Source organism: Corvus cornix, chromosome 1A (assembly GCF_000738735.6).
Source record: "Corvus cornix cornix isolate S_Up_H32 chromosome 1A, ASM73873v5, whole genome shotgun sequence".
Taxonomy (NCBI): domain Eukaryota; kingdom Metazoa; phylum Chordata; class Aves; order Passeriformes; family Corvidae; genus Corvus; species Corvus cornix.
The window spans coordinates 55,727,870-55,746,112 of NC_047057.1; the positions used below are offsets into that span (position 1 = coordinate 55,727,870).

The window sequence follows — 18,243 nt, forward strand, 5'->3', positions numbered from 1 at the left end:
TTTTACTTTTCTTCTGTACAGCTTTGAATTGCTGCAAATAGGTGTCTGCTTCAGATCTTCTATTCCCAACACCTCCTAGTGCACTTTATTCATTATGCCTTTGTCCTCCCTTTGCATATAAATTAAACAAATATTCCTTATGTTGCTAGTGAAGATACCACAGCCTATAAAATGTGTGTGTTTAGATTAGAGTTTTATGACTTTGCACTATAAAGCTCAGGTAATTTCTTTTTTCATGCACAAAATTATGGGCACATCCTTTTTAGACAGAGAGTAGTATTTTGGAAAGTGAAAATACAGCATTTTTCTTTTGACTCTGTATTACTTACTGGGCCATAAGATGAGGTCTGCAGCTTGTGTTCCAGACAGCAGTGCTGCTCATTTATGCCACCTAATTAGTGCAAAGAGCCTGCCAACTGCTGTCTTTGGGCAGAGGAGGATTCTGTTCATTACAATCAGCACATCTTACCATCACAGGGCTTTTCCAGGTGCTCTCAGCCCACACTTGCAAGTGGTTAGAAGTGTAATAAAGGAGATGTGGAAGAAGGGAGGCTGAAGAGATACCTTGCAGCGAGGTGTGTGATGGGTGTCCTGCTCTCCTGGATGAGAACAGCAGGTACCTGCAGGTGCTGCAGCACCTTGGTAGCTTCCTTGGCAGGATGTTCAGGTGTGTGGCAGGTGAGACAGCCAGAGAGGCTGTTGTGTGCAGCTGGACTGATGCACCTGGTAGTGGGCTCCAGAGTGAAGGATGGCTTCTTTGAAGGGTGTTCCCCGGTTAGCTGAGGATCTTGTCCATAGGCATCTGCCATGACCCTTTTCCTGCTGTTAATTCTGTTCCTCATAGCCAAGTTTATAAGCTCTGTTTGAAGTGTGTTTGTGTCTCCTGGGAGAGCTAATAATGTTTCTTGTGCTTTATATTCAGATTTTCCCATATATATTTCTTGCACACAAATCAGTGACTGCTACGATAATAGAGCACAATGAAAATAAGAACAAAAGCTGCCAGCAACAGAAGTGTTGCATAGTTTTGTTAACAGAACATGCATATATCCATTAAAGACTAGACTCACATTTCACTTGTGTTGTGACCCTGTAGACCAGAGTTTTTCCTGAGGTGAAATACATTTATAGTGTATTGAAATGTGACATTTCTAAGCTCTGTGGAAAATCAGGACTGCAGGTCAGGAGGTGAAGCAATTATTTGTGAATGTTACTGCAGGCATATTAGTTTCCTTTCACGTGCTCAGGAAATAGAAGTGATACGTTGTGAGGTTTAGATTTCATTTCTAAAGGCATGTGTTAGTACCTAAGAATGTTAAAAATTATGCTTTAAACCTAGACATTTTGAAGAAGAGCTTTGGAGGGTGCCCAAATAGCAGGCTTTCCCCTTCTATTGGACTGACTGTGCTGTTAACAGGTGGCACTCTATGACAAAAAGAGAAAAAAGCCTGTAACCATTATCTACAAAAACCCCTCTGAAGCCTCGCACCTGGTTGTTTCATTTCTGATAGTTCCACTGATTTTTGTATGATGTTCTATTAATGTTTCACAGAGTAAGCCATATATATTTTCAATATGCATCTTCTGTTGCTGCAGGTTTGAAGGCACATGCTTAATGTGGTTTGCATTGCATCTTCAGAGACCTATGCTATATTTTGTCAATAGTTTACTGTAGTAATTCTCATTGCATTTTTTAGGAAGTAAATGGCTTAACTGTAGTTTAAAAATACACCAGCAGCTAATAAAAAAAAAAATTATTTTCCTTCATCTCAACATGCTTGGTCCTTTAAACCTAATAGAAAGTGAAAAGATGATCCTAGTAAATGAAACAAAGAGTAGTGTTCTGATTGAAAGAACATGTTAGGCAGCATTTTAGTTGCAATATGTGTGAGGAGGTAGCAGCTATGAGGGAATGTAATGACTGAATTGAGCTTTTCATTAAGGCAGACATTCGTTCTCTTGTTTTTCTGCTGACAGCTTATGTGTCTCTCCTGTCTGAGGAAAGCTTGTCTTGCTGTGAGTTCTTAGGTTTATAAATGAAACATTTGGGTGCTGCTGCTGCTTCACCTTTTCCTCTGAGGCTTTTGGCCCCTCCAGCAGCCGTCCCAGGCAGCAGTTGGCCCCTCTGTCTGGTTGCTCACAGCCTGTTCCTATATCTGTGTGCTGTCCAAACCACAATACAGCTTGAGTTAATTGCCCAGACACTAAAATCCTGCTTTTAGTAAGACAGAAAAAGGATCTTTTTTGATTATTTTTTTTCCCAAGGTGATGAATGAAGCAAAGAAAGAAAAATAATACTTGTGCACGAGCTTTGTAGATTGTGTGTGCATATCTGCTTGTTTCTAAGTAGTGCTCGTGCCTTTGAGACCCTGGAAAAGTTCACCCAGCGGTTCCTTGCTCCTGTGGGGTTTGCTGACCAGGACATCCCACTAGCTGGCTGTGACTGTAAGAATGCCTTGGGAGCTTCCCTACCACTTGTATTTCCCTGCTTGAAATTACAAACTAGATTTTGTTACCAAGGCAACTCTGTTCACTGACCTATGATATTCACTTGAAAACACTTTTTAAATTAAATTTACTGACACCTGAACACAGTTAAGCCGTTCCTCTGTGGAGGTTAAATGCACATCTAGTATCAACAAAGATGGTATCATTTATGTACACAGAAGTTGAATTAGTCTTTTTGTCTGTTTTTTTTTTTTCCCCTCCCATTTTCTGCCTCCTGTGTTTGAAATTCTTCTGTCTCCTCCCTCACTGTGTCATCCCTCACTGTCAAAGTGTATATGTAAAATGCTTAAATGCTTCCTTACATGTGGGCTGCTTTGCTGGATGCCTGGAAAATAGTATTTGTCTCTCCTTGCATTCTTAGCACTCTCAAGGACAGAGACTAAACCAGTCTGAAGCTGCACAAAGTGTATAATTTGGAACCATGTGTCACAAAACTTAGAATACAGAAACTCTATAAAAAATAGGCACAGTGACTGTACCTCAATTCCATGACCAGATTTAAAACAGGTCAGCCCCAATATGCCATTTCCTCTGTTACAGCAAACTCAGAGGCTAGTTAAAACAATCAATAAATAAAATTTAGTGAATCAGTGTGACAGAGATGAAAACTGAGGTACTGATAGTGTCACAGTTACTGTGTTTATGTGCAAGTCTAAGTGTCTTGTATTTGCTTCCAGACTACTGTGCTAGTCATCAGCTTTCCCAGAACAGAAATCCATAACCATTTCCCTATGGTTTTGGAATTTTGTCTGCAGCTTCTCTCTCTGTGGTGTGAGCAGTCATAAAACATTGTGTATTCAGAATGAATTATTTCAGGTAAAACTTAGCTTAAAATAGTGAGCTTAGTTTGTCAGCACTAGCCTGCACCTCCACTGAACTTTTTCGTGCTTGTTCCCATGTTCTTTATACTGTGCTGAAATACTTCCAGCTACTTCTTCCTATCTCTACTCTACTGTTCTCACTCATCCCTGTTCCTCAGCATAGGGAGCTGTATGCTGTTGTTTTAAATTCTGTGTTAAACTTTGTAGAGTTCAGTTGTGACAACTTGCACTGGAGTCTTGTCCTTCTTACCCTCTGCCTTTTCTAAAGGCAGCTGTGGAGAAGTTCCTTGGTTAACCCGTTCAGTCAGCTTGGGACTGTTACCTGGTGTGTGTGTAACACACATAATTATAGTGCTTCTTGGATGCTTCACAAGCCATAAAATATATGACAGTTCAGTTAGAGAATTTTCTAAATTTCTCTGGTTCTGTGGCTTTGCTATGCGCAGAGGGGTTTAATAAAATTTAAACAAAGAACCCATTGATTTTCAGTCCCATGTGGCCTTTGAACTCCCTGACCCTCCATGTGAGTTAAGTGCTGTTTGGGAAGGTTTCTTCTGTGCTGGAAGCAGAGAGCAGTCTGTATGCCCTGCTGCTCTGTGCACTGAGAGCAGGCTGTGGCAAGCCAGCTGAAGCAGACATAATATAAAGCTGTAGACATTTGTTAACTAATTGTATAGTTGTGTTCCATGAAGCCAGATTCAGCTTTATAGCTGCTGAATATGTCTGTTGAATTGATGCTGTTTTGTTACCTTCAGTCAGGGATTGGTTGCCCCTTAGCTGGTGGAAGAGTGAAGGGTGTTCTGCTGAGCAGCAGCATCATTTAATGGGTCCTGTTAGCAGCTCTTGCTGTGTTTCAGAGATCTGCACATTTCTCTGCTCTATTTGTAGATATTCTGTTTCTTGCATCAAATGTGGCTGACACTGAACATTTATTCTTTGCTTTCAGTTGATTTGTCCTAGAAGACAATTTTATGACAATTGTGCTTTCTCTTTTCTCATTTTTCCCCCCTCTTCTTTTTTTTTAATATAGATATACACACACATCTTGCTGTTACCATTCCTGGGAAATGCTTTTTTAGAACATATTGAGTTGCTGTTCCCTAAAACCAGAATATCATTCCTGTTGAGCTAGAAATTGCACTTCTTTCCTTCAACATGATTTGTTTAGTTGGAATCTAGGAAAGAAAACAATACAAAGCTTTGCTTTTGTAAGCTTCAGACATGCAAACATTTGTATGTTTGCTTTACTTCAGGCCTATGGGCAGTTTCTGAGATAATAATTTATTAAATATGTACTTTATAGCAGAAGGATAATTCTGAAGGAAGCAAAATATATTGCTCTATTTATGTCAATTCCTTCCAGAGCCCTTCAAACTCTATTAAAAAAAGAAAATCATGACCCAATACCTCCTACTATTTTTTGTCCTAATTCTTGTTTGAGCTCACCATTACATGGTAAATGGTTAAACAGAGGAGAGTTGTTACATAAAAAGATGTAATTTTACAGGAATTCAAAGTTATGTGGTTCTCATATGCAATGTAGATGTTTGGTGGTTAGAGAGTATCTACAGGGCTTCCTCATAGCATGCATTCTTTTGATTATTAATGTCTTTAGATGTAGGTAGGAAGAATTGCTTCCCACAGCATCAAATACATTCCTTCCTGAAGAAAGGTGGATGCCAAGGGGAGCTGTTTGGAGGATGAAGGTGGCTGTGCAAGCGCTTAAGTTGAATCAGAGCAAACAGTTTTATTTGATGCTAACAGAATATTCACCTGTGTAGCTGCTTAACATTTAGAAAAACTGGAGCAAAGAGGTGTGTGTGTTATGAATAACAAATCAAAGTTAGAGTAGGTATCTAGAGAAGGGAAAGTGCAGTCACACTTCTTCTTACTTCCTACTAACCAGCAATTGCTAAAGGCAGTAGAGGATTCCACGGTGGCATCTTTAGGGTGAAAGCAGTTCTCTTACTTATCAGATCTGTACATTGTTATGATACAAGTAGGGGGGAAAAAAATGGTTTGTCATAAAAATGTATCATACAAGCGAACATCCCTTGAAATTTTCCTTTCTGTTACAACAGGGCAGAGAGAGTATGGACTGTAAGGCCAAATGTATGGGAGCTCCAAGCAAACACAACTTAAAATGTAAAAGCTTTGCAATTTCTTTTCAGATCGTGAATGTGTCACGGTTAGTTGGTGTTGATAACCCCGTGGAGCTGATCTACTTTGTGGAGGACCAAGATGGGGAGAGACTGAGTGCTCTGAAGTGCTCAGACCTGATGAACAGAGTCGATATCCAGCGGGCTGCCATCATCCTTGGATACCGCATTGAAGGCAGCGTTGCACAACGTAAGCCCTGTCAAATCCACACCGATGCCAGCAAAGGCCAACAGGAAGGGTGTCTTTAGCTTTGGAAGTTATGGCACTGTACAGTGCCTGCTGTTGCAGTGTTTTGTTCTTGGAATGCTGCAGCTATGACACTCCTGAGGAAATCAGTTTTAGCAGCCTTGCAGTGAGCTACGCGGAGTTGTTTGGCTTTTTAAAGACCCTGCTGAGCTTAGGGTTGCAGCAGGGTCCTTAAGTCAAGCCTCACTGCATTCACTCCATGCTTGTGCTGGAAAAGTACTGTGCTAACTAAAGACCTTCCTGCCATTCTCATCTCATCCTGCTAGTCCAGTATTTCTTTACAGTTTATCTTGCCCAGGAGCTTGCACAGACCCCACAATTGTGAGATGGGAGGGTGTTGGTATGAAATGGGTGTTTCCTTCAGCTGAGTAATGGCAATGAAGTTTAACACAAGTCACTGCTTTTTTGTCTGAGTTACTTTTTCTGTGAAAGATGTACACTAATGGTAGTTGGGGCATTTATTACCTCCACTGAATATGATTGACCTTGGTTTTATTGGTTTGTCCATCAGTATTATATATTCTATAAATAATATGATCGTCTGATGAATTTAATATAAAAGTAATGTGATTTTTTTTTATTATCTATACATCAGAATGAATAGGATAGGTCATATAAAGTCATACAATTACTTTATTCAGGAGGCTTGGTATAAAAATGATTTTCAGTAAGTAGCGAGACAGAATACCTACTCAAAATTCCGTGTTACAATTAGGAAAGACATTTAAAAGTGTCTTAGGAACAGACAGGTATGATTTGCAAAATACCTCATTGGTATGAATGCTTAATTACCTTTTCTCATTTCTGTGCAATATGGAGGCATGAGCTACATGGTACCACAGGGTATTTTGCCAACAGAACAAGCATGTGTTTGATACTTACAATTCTCTGCAGAAAGAAAAATAAGAAAATAGTAATAATTGTACCATCTGTATGTGTTTCTAAATTTTGTCTCTCATTAAAACAGTTATGTACAGATAGGTCAGTAGCTCATATACATCTGCTTAATATCCATTAATGAACCGTAATGCTGGTTAGACAGAAGTGAAAGAAGTTGCAAGAATAAATTCTCTTTACAAAAATAATAAATGTTGAACAAACTTCATGAAGTGTTTATAGCTTGCTGTGCGTGTTGAAACTTGTTTCATTTGACCTGACATTAGAAATTTAAGAGTCATAGAGTCATAGAAATCTTTAAATGCTTCTTATTGGAAGAAACTAGACCAAGAAAAGGTTATTTTTATACCAGAAAACATAATGTCATAAATGAGCTGTTAGGTGTATAAAATACAAGAATTATATATTCTTTTAAGCTCTAGGCTCATCATTAATAAAATGATATATAGAAAAAATAGAAATATTCTTTTTAACTTGAAAACATTATTTTTAGAAAGTGCATCAGTTTGACTAGAAATATATTATTGGTTTATATATATATGTGTGTATGTATAGTTTTTAGTCCCACATATAATCACTATGCAAAACAGAGCAAATGAAAGTTTTGTCATTTCTTTCAGTTTAGTTTTTACAAGAGGGACTTGCTTGGTTACACTTTCCAGCAGTTTTGTTTTCTGTTTGGGGCTAAAGGATCTCGCACACTGACGGTGGAACAGAGAGAAGAAAGGAAGTAATCAACAATGCAGAACTATATACCTTGGTGGGGGGAGGGTCAAATTGATTGTGATGACAAAATGTTAAGGAGAAGAGGCAGCTGGTAATACTGCTTAAAGCAGGAAACAGGCAGCAGTGTGGGAAAGTCCATCTTACCTTTGCTAGTGGTAGAGTCATTTTTTTTTGGACCCATTTCGCTGTGTCAGCTTAGTTTTGGGTTACAGGATGATGTGGCAGAAGTGCATTTTCATTAGTATTTTAAGCACAGGTCTTCAGAAGGTGGGCCAGGACAATCAATCTCCTGCCCCATGCTTCCTGAGCGTGACATACCTTAACTTACACTGGTATGACATTTCCTGTGATGTACAGCTGGTTTCTGATAAATTCCTTAACTAGCATTTACAAGAACATAAAAATACATAACCTTGAAGTGCCCTCAGTTTAAAAGATAACCACATAATATTGCTGTCTTCCTTTTAAATTTACAGCTGTGGAGAAGATGAAGGAGTCTGCTTCAGAGACACAGAATAGCAACCTCTGGATTATCGTTGGGGTGGCAGTCCCAGTTGCCGTGGTGCTCCTGATTGTTATTATTTTATACTGGAAGCTCTGTCGAACAGACAAGCTGGAGTTTCAGCCAGACACAATGAGCAACATTCAGCAGCGACAGAAGGTAAAAGGGGAAGCTGTGCTGAGAGGAGCTTGAGTATTCTGAGCATAAACGAATGTGAGACTCTGGGGAACACCTGGCATCCTTAACTAGCATGTGTAAACACAGTTTCAGAGCATTCCAGTTCGGGGAGGGGGGGAAAGGAGGAAAGTAGTCTAATGATAGTTGAAGTCAAGAATCCTGTAGTGTTTTATTTATTCTCCTGAGTATATGATACTGCATTAGATAGATCCATCCCTCTGAAATGTGGCCACTGAGGCTGAAAGGAACCTTTCTTTATCACTTCATTTCAAGGCTGTGGCTGGGACTGAATAAGAAGAAATGTAGAGTCTTGAATCACTGACCTTGTTTTCCCCAGAAGGCTGAATTTTTCTTTGGAGAGCTTCTGCTAACCAAAGTTGACAGCTAAAGTGCACCACCCATCATACCTCATGCTGGAACTGGAATTTGCTAGACCCTATCCTGGCTGGTCCATGTTCTGCCAGGTCTCTTTTTGTTGCAGTTGTGAGAGCTTGTTGCAGTACTAGAACGTTCATTAGTGGATCTGGGTGTGCCTGCATAAGTGAGCATGTTGGCCATAGTGCTGGTTAGGATGGTGAGAAATTCAGTGCCCTTGTCTTTTTCTTGCCCAGGACTGTAAATCAAAAAATTTGTGACCCAGGATTTTCACAGAGGATGTATTCAGTAAAAAGAATGATAAAGTGCCTGAAAGGTTATTTTCTTTTTACAACCAAAGAGAACTTGCATGTGTCAGAAATGCTTATTATTGACTAGACCTTCAGAGGCATTAATAAAGGAAAAATAATCTGCCTGTGCTAATCCTGTGGCACTGCAGTCATGTTCTTGCACTGTCACCTCATGTTCAGTCACACAGTTTCCTCCATAACGAGCCTTGTCTGTACACCATGCTCTCTTTCAAGATAATTAATGGTGTGAAAGATGAGAGAAACAGAAAGCGCTTACACTTCCAAAGCAGTCAGAACAAATCAATAGTAACTTCCACTTGCCTTGCGACTGCGGGTTGTGTGTCAGAATCCAGGCTGGCAACAAGTGGTACCTTTTGATGAACTCCACCCCCTGGTACCGTGTTTCACCTCTGCTGTGGTAATATCTAACACAGATTTTTGACTGAGGAAGTTCCCCACAGTAGTTTTGACTAATTTGAGTAGGGTCATACAGAAGAGGCAAGAGAGGACCATTACCCTTGGTACACTCTTTGATCACATTTTCAGTACCTCTTTGCTGTCACAAGGTTTTTTTTTGTAAGGAAGCAGCTGGGTTGTATTGGCTGCAAGGCCAGAAACATCCTTCATGTAATTACTTTCTTTTAAGAAAATGGCTCAGTTGCTTTTCCCCACTGCTTCCACAATATTCTTCATCTTAATCATTCATGAGTCAGAAGCCTCAAACTTGTTTATATGTGAGTCTCATTTTGGATTGCCTGGGGAACCTGTCACTTTGCCTTCTTTGGGGAAGTCGCTGTAAGCAAACTAGAAAGAACCAGTGTGGACACCTAGTTCAATCCTTGTGCTACTGGAGGTAAAGCAATAAAAAGTCTCTTACATTTTTATCACTTTGCACATCAAGCAACTGGAAGAACCTACTTTGCAAACCATTTCCTCCTTTCCCCAGAATAAAAGCAGTGCTCTGGCTTCCTTGCTATTAGGCTGTCATTGGGATTTCATGTCTTCAAACAGTGGGTTGGAATTCTGGGTCTGAGTAGTGTGTATTTAACCACCACCAAAGACCCCCAGACAGTCAAAACAGCATACAAATTATTAGGGACATTTGGTCTGATCCTGCCCTCTAAAATTGTCTCTGTATTTTTATTAGAGTAAATGCAAAGAAGTGATCAAAGGAGTGTCATCATGTGGTCAGGGATTTATGTCTGTAAATAAACTCCATAAAAATGGACTCAGCCTCCCCCTTCCTCACCACAGCCACAATTATTTCCATTCTCTATTTTCAGAGTTTGACCTTGGCACTGAAGGGAGGTGAAAGCCTGCACTACATCTGTAAATAGAAAGATATTTAGGTTAAAGATCTGAGTTTTTATCTTGGAATCTATATATGTAAAAGACAAAGATGCATTTATAGTGTGCTAGCTCTTCTTACTTCTGTTAATATTTAACAAAAAATTAATGTAAATGTAGAGTTTTTCATTAGCATATGTATGGCATAGTTCCATACTGGAAATAGAAAACAAGACTTTTCAACCTTGTAATAAGTCTATAATGTGTTTTGTGCTTGAAGATGTGTGTTGATTGGAAGACAAGAAACTGAGACACACATTTCTTGTTCAGCTGAAATCAGGTATCATACTGCACTGGTGGATCTCCAGGGGTGTCACCAGTCTTTCTTCAGTGTCTTTAATTAGCCATTTTAACATAGCAGATCAGTGGGCAGCATAATAACCTTTAGAATTCACAGTAGCAGCTGATAGCAAATTACGTTACCTGTGACTTAAAAGCCTGGAATGGGGTTGGGGGTGAGGAGAAAGCCTGTTTGCTTCATGCTGCAGAGACAAGACTGGAAGGCTGGTTCCTTGGAACACTGGGAGACAGAATTCAGTAGATGTACTGTAAATGCAGATTGCATAAGTAAGCCACAGGTTGGGCAGGAGCTTTTTATTCTTAGTTAGAATCTCTCTTACAAAGTTGCATTATCCTCTTCAGAGAGATTCTTAGACACTACAAATTTTACTGGATTCTGTAGCCCCATATTCATTCTTAGTCATATGTTTCCTTTCTTCTCTGCTTTCACTTAATTGTTTCATTCTGCTTTGAAATTCCTGGATTTTCCCGAAGTGTTTTGATATTCATTCAGACAATACAAGTTTTATTTTTAAACCTTTACATATAAAAGATTACTTTTACAGAGTAGGTATGATTTCTGTGTTCCTATGGCCACCATTAAAAGTCATAAGCTGCCTAACCTCGCAGTCTATCTTCTGATGAAGGAACCCAGTACTGTTATCTGCTGGCAATTAGAGCCTACATGCCTTTTTGGGTGTATGGGATATGGCTGCTTGGGTACACCTTGGTGAGGTGAAGGCCACCAGGTAGTTGTGCTACACAGCAATTCAGTTGTACTGCCAGCACATCATGCCAGCACAGCTAACTGGCTTTGGTACCTTAAATGCTCTGTGGATGCCCCTTTAGACTATTTGGGTCACAGCTGCTTACTTGTGATGGTCAGTAATAGCAGATTTCCCACTTGAGTGGACATGGCTGTGTTGAATAATACCCAGATCCTACGGTGACAAGTCCACAGAGGTACCCAAGATTGCATCAATATTTATGTGCCACAGCAGCCTTGAAGCTGGGCTTGAGTCCAGATGTGCTGCTTGGCCCCACCCTTAAGGCCAGGTCATTCTCAAAGGTAATATAGATAATAGCAAGGATTGTGTTTCTCTTAAGGCAGTGATACAGGGCAGGGTGGACTATACACGGCAAAGGCCTGTTCTGCTCGCTGGATGTACCACTCCACCAGTTTCTGTTCTTTCCATCTGGCCTTCCAGCTTCATTACAGGATCAATGTCCTGCAGACAGGATGGCACAAGGATCCTGCTTAAAAAGGCTCATAATGTTACTTTCTGCAAAGAGTATAGAAAGGGAGCCTATTATTAAGGGATTTTTTACTTATCTGCTGTTTCAGTGAATATACACACAAATACATGGGAAAGAAAACTTTTGTGGGAACTGATGCTAGCAAAACCAGGTTTGATCATAAAGTAAGGAAAAATAAAGGATCTTGAAGAGACTCTGGTTTGCTAATCCATCCTGTTGCGTCAAAACAGGATTAACAATACTTGCAAAATGTTAGGTTTCCTTTTTTATTCTGGAGATTAAATGGGAAAACATGCTTAGATCAAAGTTATTTGTATGCTTTTTAAACTGAGAGTTAAGGAAACAGGGGAGAGCAGTGCATCTATGCAAGATTCATTGGTCTGTGCAAGGATAATTCTTTTGAAGAGATGATACTAAGATATTTAAAGGGCACATCAAATATTCATGACCTGTTCTGTAAGCCATAGCATCCTACTGGAAATTCACCTTGATGTGGCCTGGGTTGTTGCATTGGATAAAGATGTCTTTGCCTTGTGAAGTAAAAAGATGCACAAGTGACATTTTTGAATAACAAGGTTTTCTCTCTTGGCATTGCCTATATCCACCATAACATTGTCCCAACCTTTTGCTTATCCCAATTTTTTTTTTCCGGCAAGGAAGCTGTGCCTTTTGTGGTCAACTGAATTTTTGCCATTGGTTATTTTTCTTCATGAAAAAATTACTTTCTTTAATACCCAAACCATCATTTTGCTCTGTACAGGGCCTCTGATGTTTTTGTGCAAAAACACTCATTTGCTCTTCCCCAAAGAGCAGAAAAAACATTTTACATGTTATCCGCAACGGGAGCAGCATCAGCAATACTATTTCCTCCTCTGCGGACATCCAAAATTTAAAATGGAACCTCGTTCTCTAGGGGTTTCACTTTCCCTTCTGTGTACAAGCATTTGAAGAAAAATGTCAGATTCCTTCCTATAGCATCTCAGAAATAATTTCAGCTGTAGACAATTACTCAGGGAAGGGCTCCCTGCCCTAATGGCGAGAACTTGACACCTGTGGACAAGCTAATTGGCAGTTTATTTAGAGGGTCTTGGATGTTCCCCTCTAAATGCTGGGTGTGCTGAAGTTATTGCTTTTGCAGTGATAGCTTTGAGTGGCTTGCTCAGTTCCTTGTTTTCCCAAGGGCACATTCTAAAACCCATGGGGAAAAATGCCTACTTCTCCAGTCAGATGTTACTCCTCTCTGGAGCCTTCTGCACCCCACGGTGGTTCTTAGAGACTGAATATGTCTTTCTGGCTCAGTGTCCCTCCTGTGTGTGTTTACCTGTGGCAGAGGTGGAGTGGGTTAGTCCCTGCAAAACCTTGGACAAAGTACTGCACCTTCTCCTGGAGCAGCAGCACAGGTAATGCCAGAGCTGGAGGGCTGCCAGTTTGCCTCGTGTGCCAGCACACCTCAGCTAAGTGTCATCATCACCTGGGGACTGTCACCAGCCCTTGCATATCTGCTCTCATCAGCTCACGGTCACAGGTAATGAGTCATGCCTTCTGCAAGATGTCTGAGAGGCACTTGTGTGGGTTTTTATTCCCCCCCTAAGCAGGAATATCTGATCTCCAAATGTCATGTGTCAGGTGTAACTTTACACCTCTGAATTGAGAGTTTTGCTTATTATTGTATGTTCAGTAGACTATCTCTTGGATGTTCCCAAGATCAGAGCCCAGCCCTGCTGGAGGCTAAATACTAGGCTTCTGCTCCTGATGCAAAGAATTCTTGTGATGTTTTGACATCCTATAATCCTTTTGTTCATCTGTATAATGTCGAGGCAACAGCTCTGCATTGCAGAAAAATTCAGTCAAAAGAGACTCCTGTTAAGAAAGGCATCTGACACCAATCTTATAAAAACTACTTGAAAACTGACATGAGTTTATGCAAGAGATTCATGTTTGCATAACAAATATCATTCATTTCTAATAGCTACCTTGACTAACTATCCAAACTGTTGTCTTTTTTTGGGATGGCGTACCGGATCTCCTTCAGAGTCAATAGCTGGATTCTAACAAGGGATGCAGTATTCAACATCTTAATTACTTCTCAACAATACATTTCTCTGATGGCAATTCCTCTGAAAGAGCTCTTTTGTAGTAACTCTTCTTCTGTAATGAGGATTAACTATTCGTAAATGGTAGAGGTAAAATACCACACTTAGATATACTGCTTATACAAATAGGTATAAAAAGTAAAATGTCTCCATCTGCTTTCTTACAGATATTTGAGTATCTGTCTTGAGAGCATTCCGAAAGGCCAGCTAGCCCAGATGCCAAAAGAAAAAGCCTAGAGAAGGGGAGAAGGACAGGGCAAGTAAGGACAGGTTGCTTTGCCTTGAGGAACTCTTCAGCCCCCAGTTATTTGTGCCTCAAGGACTGTGTGTAGAAGTGATGAAATTTAGCAACCCTCAACATGCTTCTTTTCCATTAACTTGTTTGGTCCTTCTAAACCCGTCTCAGCTGCTGACAGGGATTTCCACAGCATGTTAAATGAAGAACCGCATCATCTTGTTTCATTCTGCTTTTATCCTGCTACTTCTGAGTTTTCTGTGATGTCCCTTAGTCCTTGTATGGGAGGGGACAGGGAACAGCTGATTCCTAGGCATTTCATCTTTGCCAGTCCTGACTTTACAGAACTCTGTCATATTCCCTCTCTGCCATCTCTTCTTCCAATCAGAGGAGACCTTTTGAACTGGCCTTTGAACCTTTGAATAATCTGAACATTTTCTAGTTCTTTTCCATCCTTTTTGAGAGAGGGAGGCTAGAAGTGAACATGCCATTCAAAATGTAGGTGATCAGTGGATTTTTAGTCATGTTTATGTAGTGGTTACTTTTCAAAAGGAGTTAAAAAGAATCTATTTTCAAGATACAGATGAATGTTGTGCCATCCTAAACATAATAAACCTCTGAGAAGAGATTAATACTGGGGAAATAAATTTCTCTCTCCTAACAAAAGACAATAGAAAGTCTACTGTAGAATTTAGCTGTTTTGGGCGCAAGGAAATGCACCAACATTAAATCATTGTTGCCTAAGGTTTTAATGTGCTATCCACTTGCAGTTGAAACTTGCAGTTTCATTTCAGCAGGCGGGATGTTTCTGTAGTACATGTGAATGTACTTTCTGTGCATGTTAAAACCTTTTAAAGTATATGAATGTGTGAATCATTGAACCCAACAAAATACCAGCATGAAAAAGTAAATGAAAATTGCCGACCTATGCTCTATCTTTAAAGTCTTTAGTTAAAAGTGGTAGCACTTTTCTCATTATCTGTAGAGAGGATGTGTGGTATATGTGCACTGTGCAGATGGTGAGAATCATGTTAGAATGTATTTGTTTGCTTCACAAGTTTGGAAAGGAGTTCCCTAAATTTGGAGGTTTTTCATTGGTTGTGCTGTCTCTCTTAGAGGTTGCAGTTGGTGCTGGAGTTGTGTGTGTGGCCTTAGAGGAGTTAATTGTTTAACGTAACTTATGGGTGAAAATCTGGTGAAACACAGACAGCCGTGGCCTGTCTATCCTATAAAGTTGCCTGTCTTCTTCTAACATACTCCTCACACTTCCATCCAACCAGTGTGCAAAGGAACCTCACAAACAGTGATTAAGATAGTATCCACCCAGCAGCATTTCTGTCTGAGGAGGAAAGCTAAAACTGTGTGTGATTCAGGAACAAAATTCTGCCTGTTACAGCAGTTATCTCAGCAGCCTGTGGGCATATATGTACTCAGAGTTATGGGCTTTCAACAACATGATCCCTCTTGTATTTTGTGAAATTTACTGAGCTGTCATGGTAATATTAGTGTGGCAGGAAGAAATGCACAAAGGAGAAGAAGGGGGATGATGAAAATCCATGAGAAGAATCTGTCTGAAGAAAATATTTCAGAACAGGTGTCTTGAGAATTTCAGGTTTTATAAAGTTTTGTAAGTTTGGGGGTTTCTTTTATTTGTTTTTAATCCTTCTCCAGAAGCAAAATTCCTGAGCTGGTATTTTCTGTGGGATTCCTGCTTTCCTTACTATTTGTTTGGTGGTAAGCAGTAATACAGCTTTGACTTTTCAAAGGAGGGAAAAGGAGGTCCAGAGGCTGTACACCAGCTTGTTTTGGTTTTCTGTGCCAGTGCTGGCTGTACAGTGCACTGCTTTTTCCAAGCTCGATGGGAGAAGCCCAAGCAACTCTAAGCATGTTTCTTTTCCCCAAGGACAGGTTTGCTCAACTGCTTTACCTTTTCCCGAAAGGGTAATAGTTGACCAAAGTGCTGTTGTGATGACAAATGGGAGATGACATTTGTATAAAGAAATACTTGATCCAAGATAAGAAAATGGTATTTTGTACATGGAGCCTCTTTTTTGGCCCTCAGGTCTCAAAATCCTGCTTCTGGTTTGAGGCTTGCCAGAGAGGGCACAGGTTGTCACACTGCTGTAGTGGGAGGGTGGTGGCATCCCATGAAAGATGTGATAAATCCAGAGAACTCTCATTGCTCATGCACTTCTTTTTACATACAGACACTGTTACCAAGTGAAGGTATTTAAATTAGAGACTTCTTTTAGTTTTGGTCCCTAAACATATTTTCTAAACCAGCAACGAGTGAAGGAATCCCTCTGCACATTTCTCCCTGATGCTTAGTGTTGAGTTTTTTTTAAAGTAGGCGTGGAAGTAGTTCGGCTTATGGTACAAATAGGTTGCATCATGTCTCATGTCAGAAAAGACACAATGACACAAAAAGACCTCCAGAGATACAAGTGGGTCTTTCTTCAGTATTTTGAAGGTGGCTATGGAGTCAGAACTCTCCTTCTTTGAGATCTTCTAATATGCTTTTTTGATGAATGAAGGGGTTTTGTGCCTTAAATCAGACTGCATTATTGTTATTGAATCCCATGTATAAATTATATGCATACTTTACAGGCAGTCCCTGGCTACCATCCCAAAGGGGGTTATGTTGAAGGAGAGCAATGCAGACAAAAATACAGAGGTTGTACTTATGTAGGAATGATAATAGAAAAATGAGCTGAATAAGAAAATGAGACTCTGAAAGGTGAACATGCCTCAGTACTTCTAAATCCTTGCTTATTGGTAAACTGGTAGGTGTTTTGAATATCTTGTGGAACAGTGAACTGCGTCCAGTATGGATGAATGATCCTTGAGGGAAGATCCAAGAAGGCTTCTTGGATGAGATAATAGACACATAGTGAAAAAAGAGTTAAAATTAAGAGGATCCTACCAAGCATACATGCAACTGCGCATTATTATCCTTTTTGATGCGTCATGGGAGTAATGCAGTGAATTCACGCTAACCTATGCTCTGGTGCCCTGGGGATATGCACAGGGTTTGGTGGTGTGCATCTCAGGTTGTGAAGGCAGTTGGCAATGTTTAGTAGCTTTAAGCTGTCTTAAATCACACTGACTTACATCTTCAACCCACATTAATTTTAAGAACAGGCTTTTTCATTGTCTTGCTGTGTTTAAGCTTGTACACTTGCCTGGTTTTTTTCTGAAAAGTGTCTTCATCCTGTAACATTCTATGTGCTAGCATGATAGTAAGGTTGTAAGTCAGCAGGACTTCTTTACAGGGATTCTTGTCCTGTTCACAGGTTATGTACTGACACTAAAGTACATTTGTAGTTCCTTTGTTTTCTTAGAAAACAGCCTGTGCTCAATCCAGCTGGCTCTACAAGGAACAAGGCAAGACCATGGTATAAAATCACTAGAAAATTGTCTTAATACATTATTCTTCATATTATGTCCAAATTCAAATGCTGCTTATAGGAACTACAGGGAGACTACTGACTTAAGTGTATTTCTTTTCTTCTGCTTTCTGCTGAAATTACTCACTGACCTCTGAGCAGCATTTGCTTTCTTTCAACAAACAGGTTGTTGACATTCCTGGTGTATCTCTGCATCCAGCAAAACAGTATGTTGGCAACCATTTTGTATTTCTGTGGCTTGAATCACACTGAAACTATTATCTGCTTTTATGCAATAAGACTTGACTGAGGGGCACAAATTTTGTAGGCTTCTGCAGAAATTACTAGATTTTTCTGTGAATTGAGCTTCAAATACTGGTTTGGGTTTTTATTTTTTTCTTTCAGTCTGTAACAACAGAATTAAAACACTCTCTTGGCTTACCAATATGAAATCTTCCTCTAAGATTTTGGCAGGCTCTGCATTTGTATAATAATATAATTCCTTATGAGTGCAATAATTTAGACGTGTTCATTTTGGTGGTAAGCTTCAGAGTAGTTTCTCTCCTTCCCTTTCACAAATATATTAAGATAAATGAAAACCTCTAACAACTTACATTTAAAACAAGAAATCTTTGCCAAGACTGGTTTTGTGCAGTCCTGGGTAAAGGCATCTGAGACTTGAGGTACCTGAACAAGTAACAATATCAGCACAACTTAAAAAGTGCTCTTAAAAAGCTACTGCGTTCTTTTCTTGGTGCTGATTAATATATGAGTACTAGGTGGCTGATCCACACATGGTATCCTGACTGCCAGTCCAAGATGAGCAGAGGTAATGCAACCTGTTGCATAACTTGATATAAAGAAAAGAAAGAATTCAGCAGGTGGCACACAGAAATTTGTACGAAAATGTTGGAAACATCTTCAGCCAAGAGTAACACCATTCA

At 39.9% G+C, this 18,243-nt stretch overlaps 1 protein-coding gene across 3 annotated transcripts in view; it reads left to right on the top strand.

Annotated features, from left to right (window-relative positions):
* KIAA1549 (KIAA1549 ortholog) overlaps positions 1-18,243 on the top strand; it is a 160,037-nt gene that overhangs the window by 108,399 nt on the left and 33,395 nt on the right. For all 3 annotated transcript variants that reach the window (XM_039570430.1, XM_039570429.1, XM_039570428.1), the window contains exons 9-10: positions 5,501-5,678; positions 7,835-8,019. In XM_039570430.1, the coding sequence (XP_039426364.1) occupies positions 5,501-5,678; positions 7,835-8,019 (363 nt within the window). The remainder of the gene's footprint in view (positions 1-5,500; positions 5,679-7,834; positions 8,020-18,243) is intronic.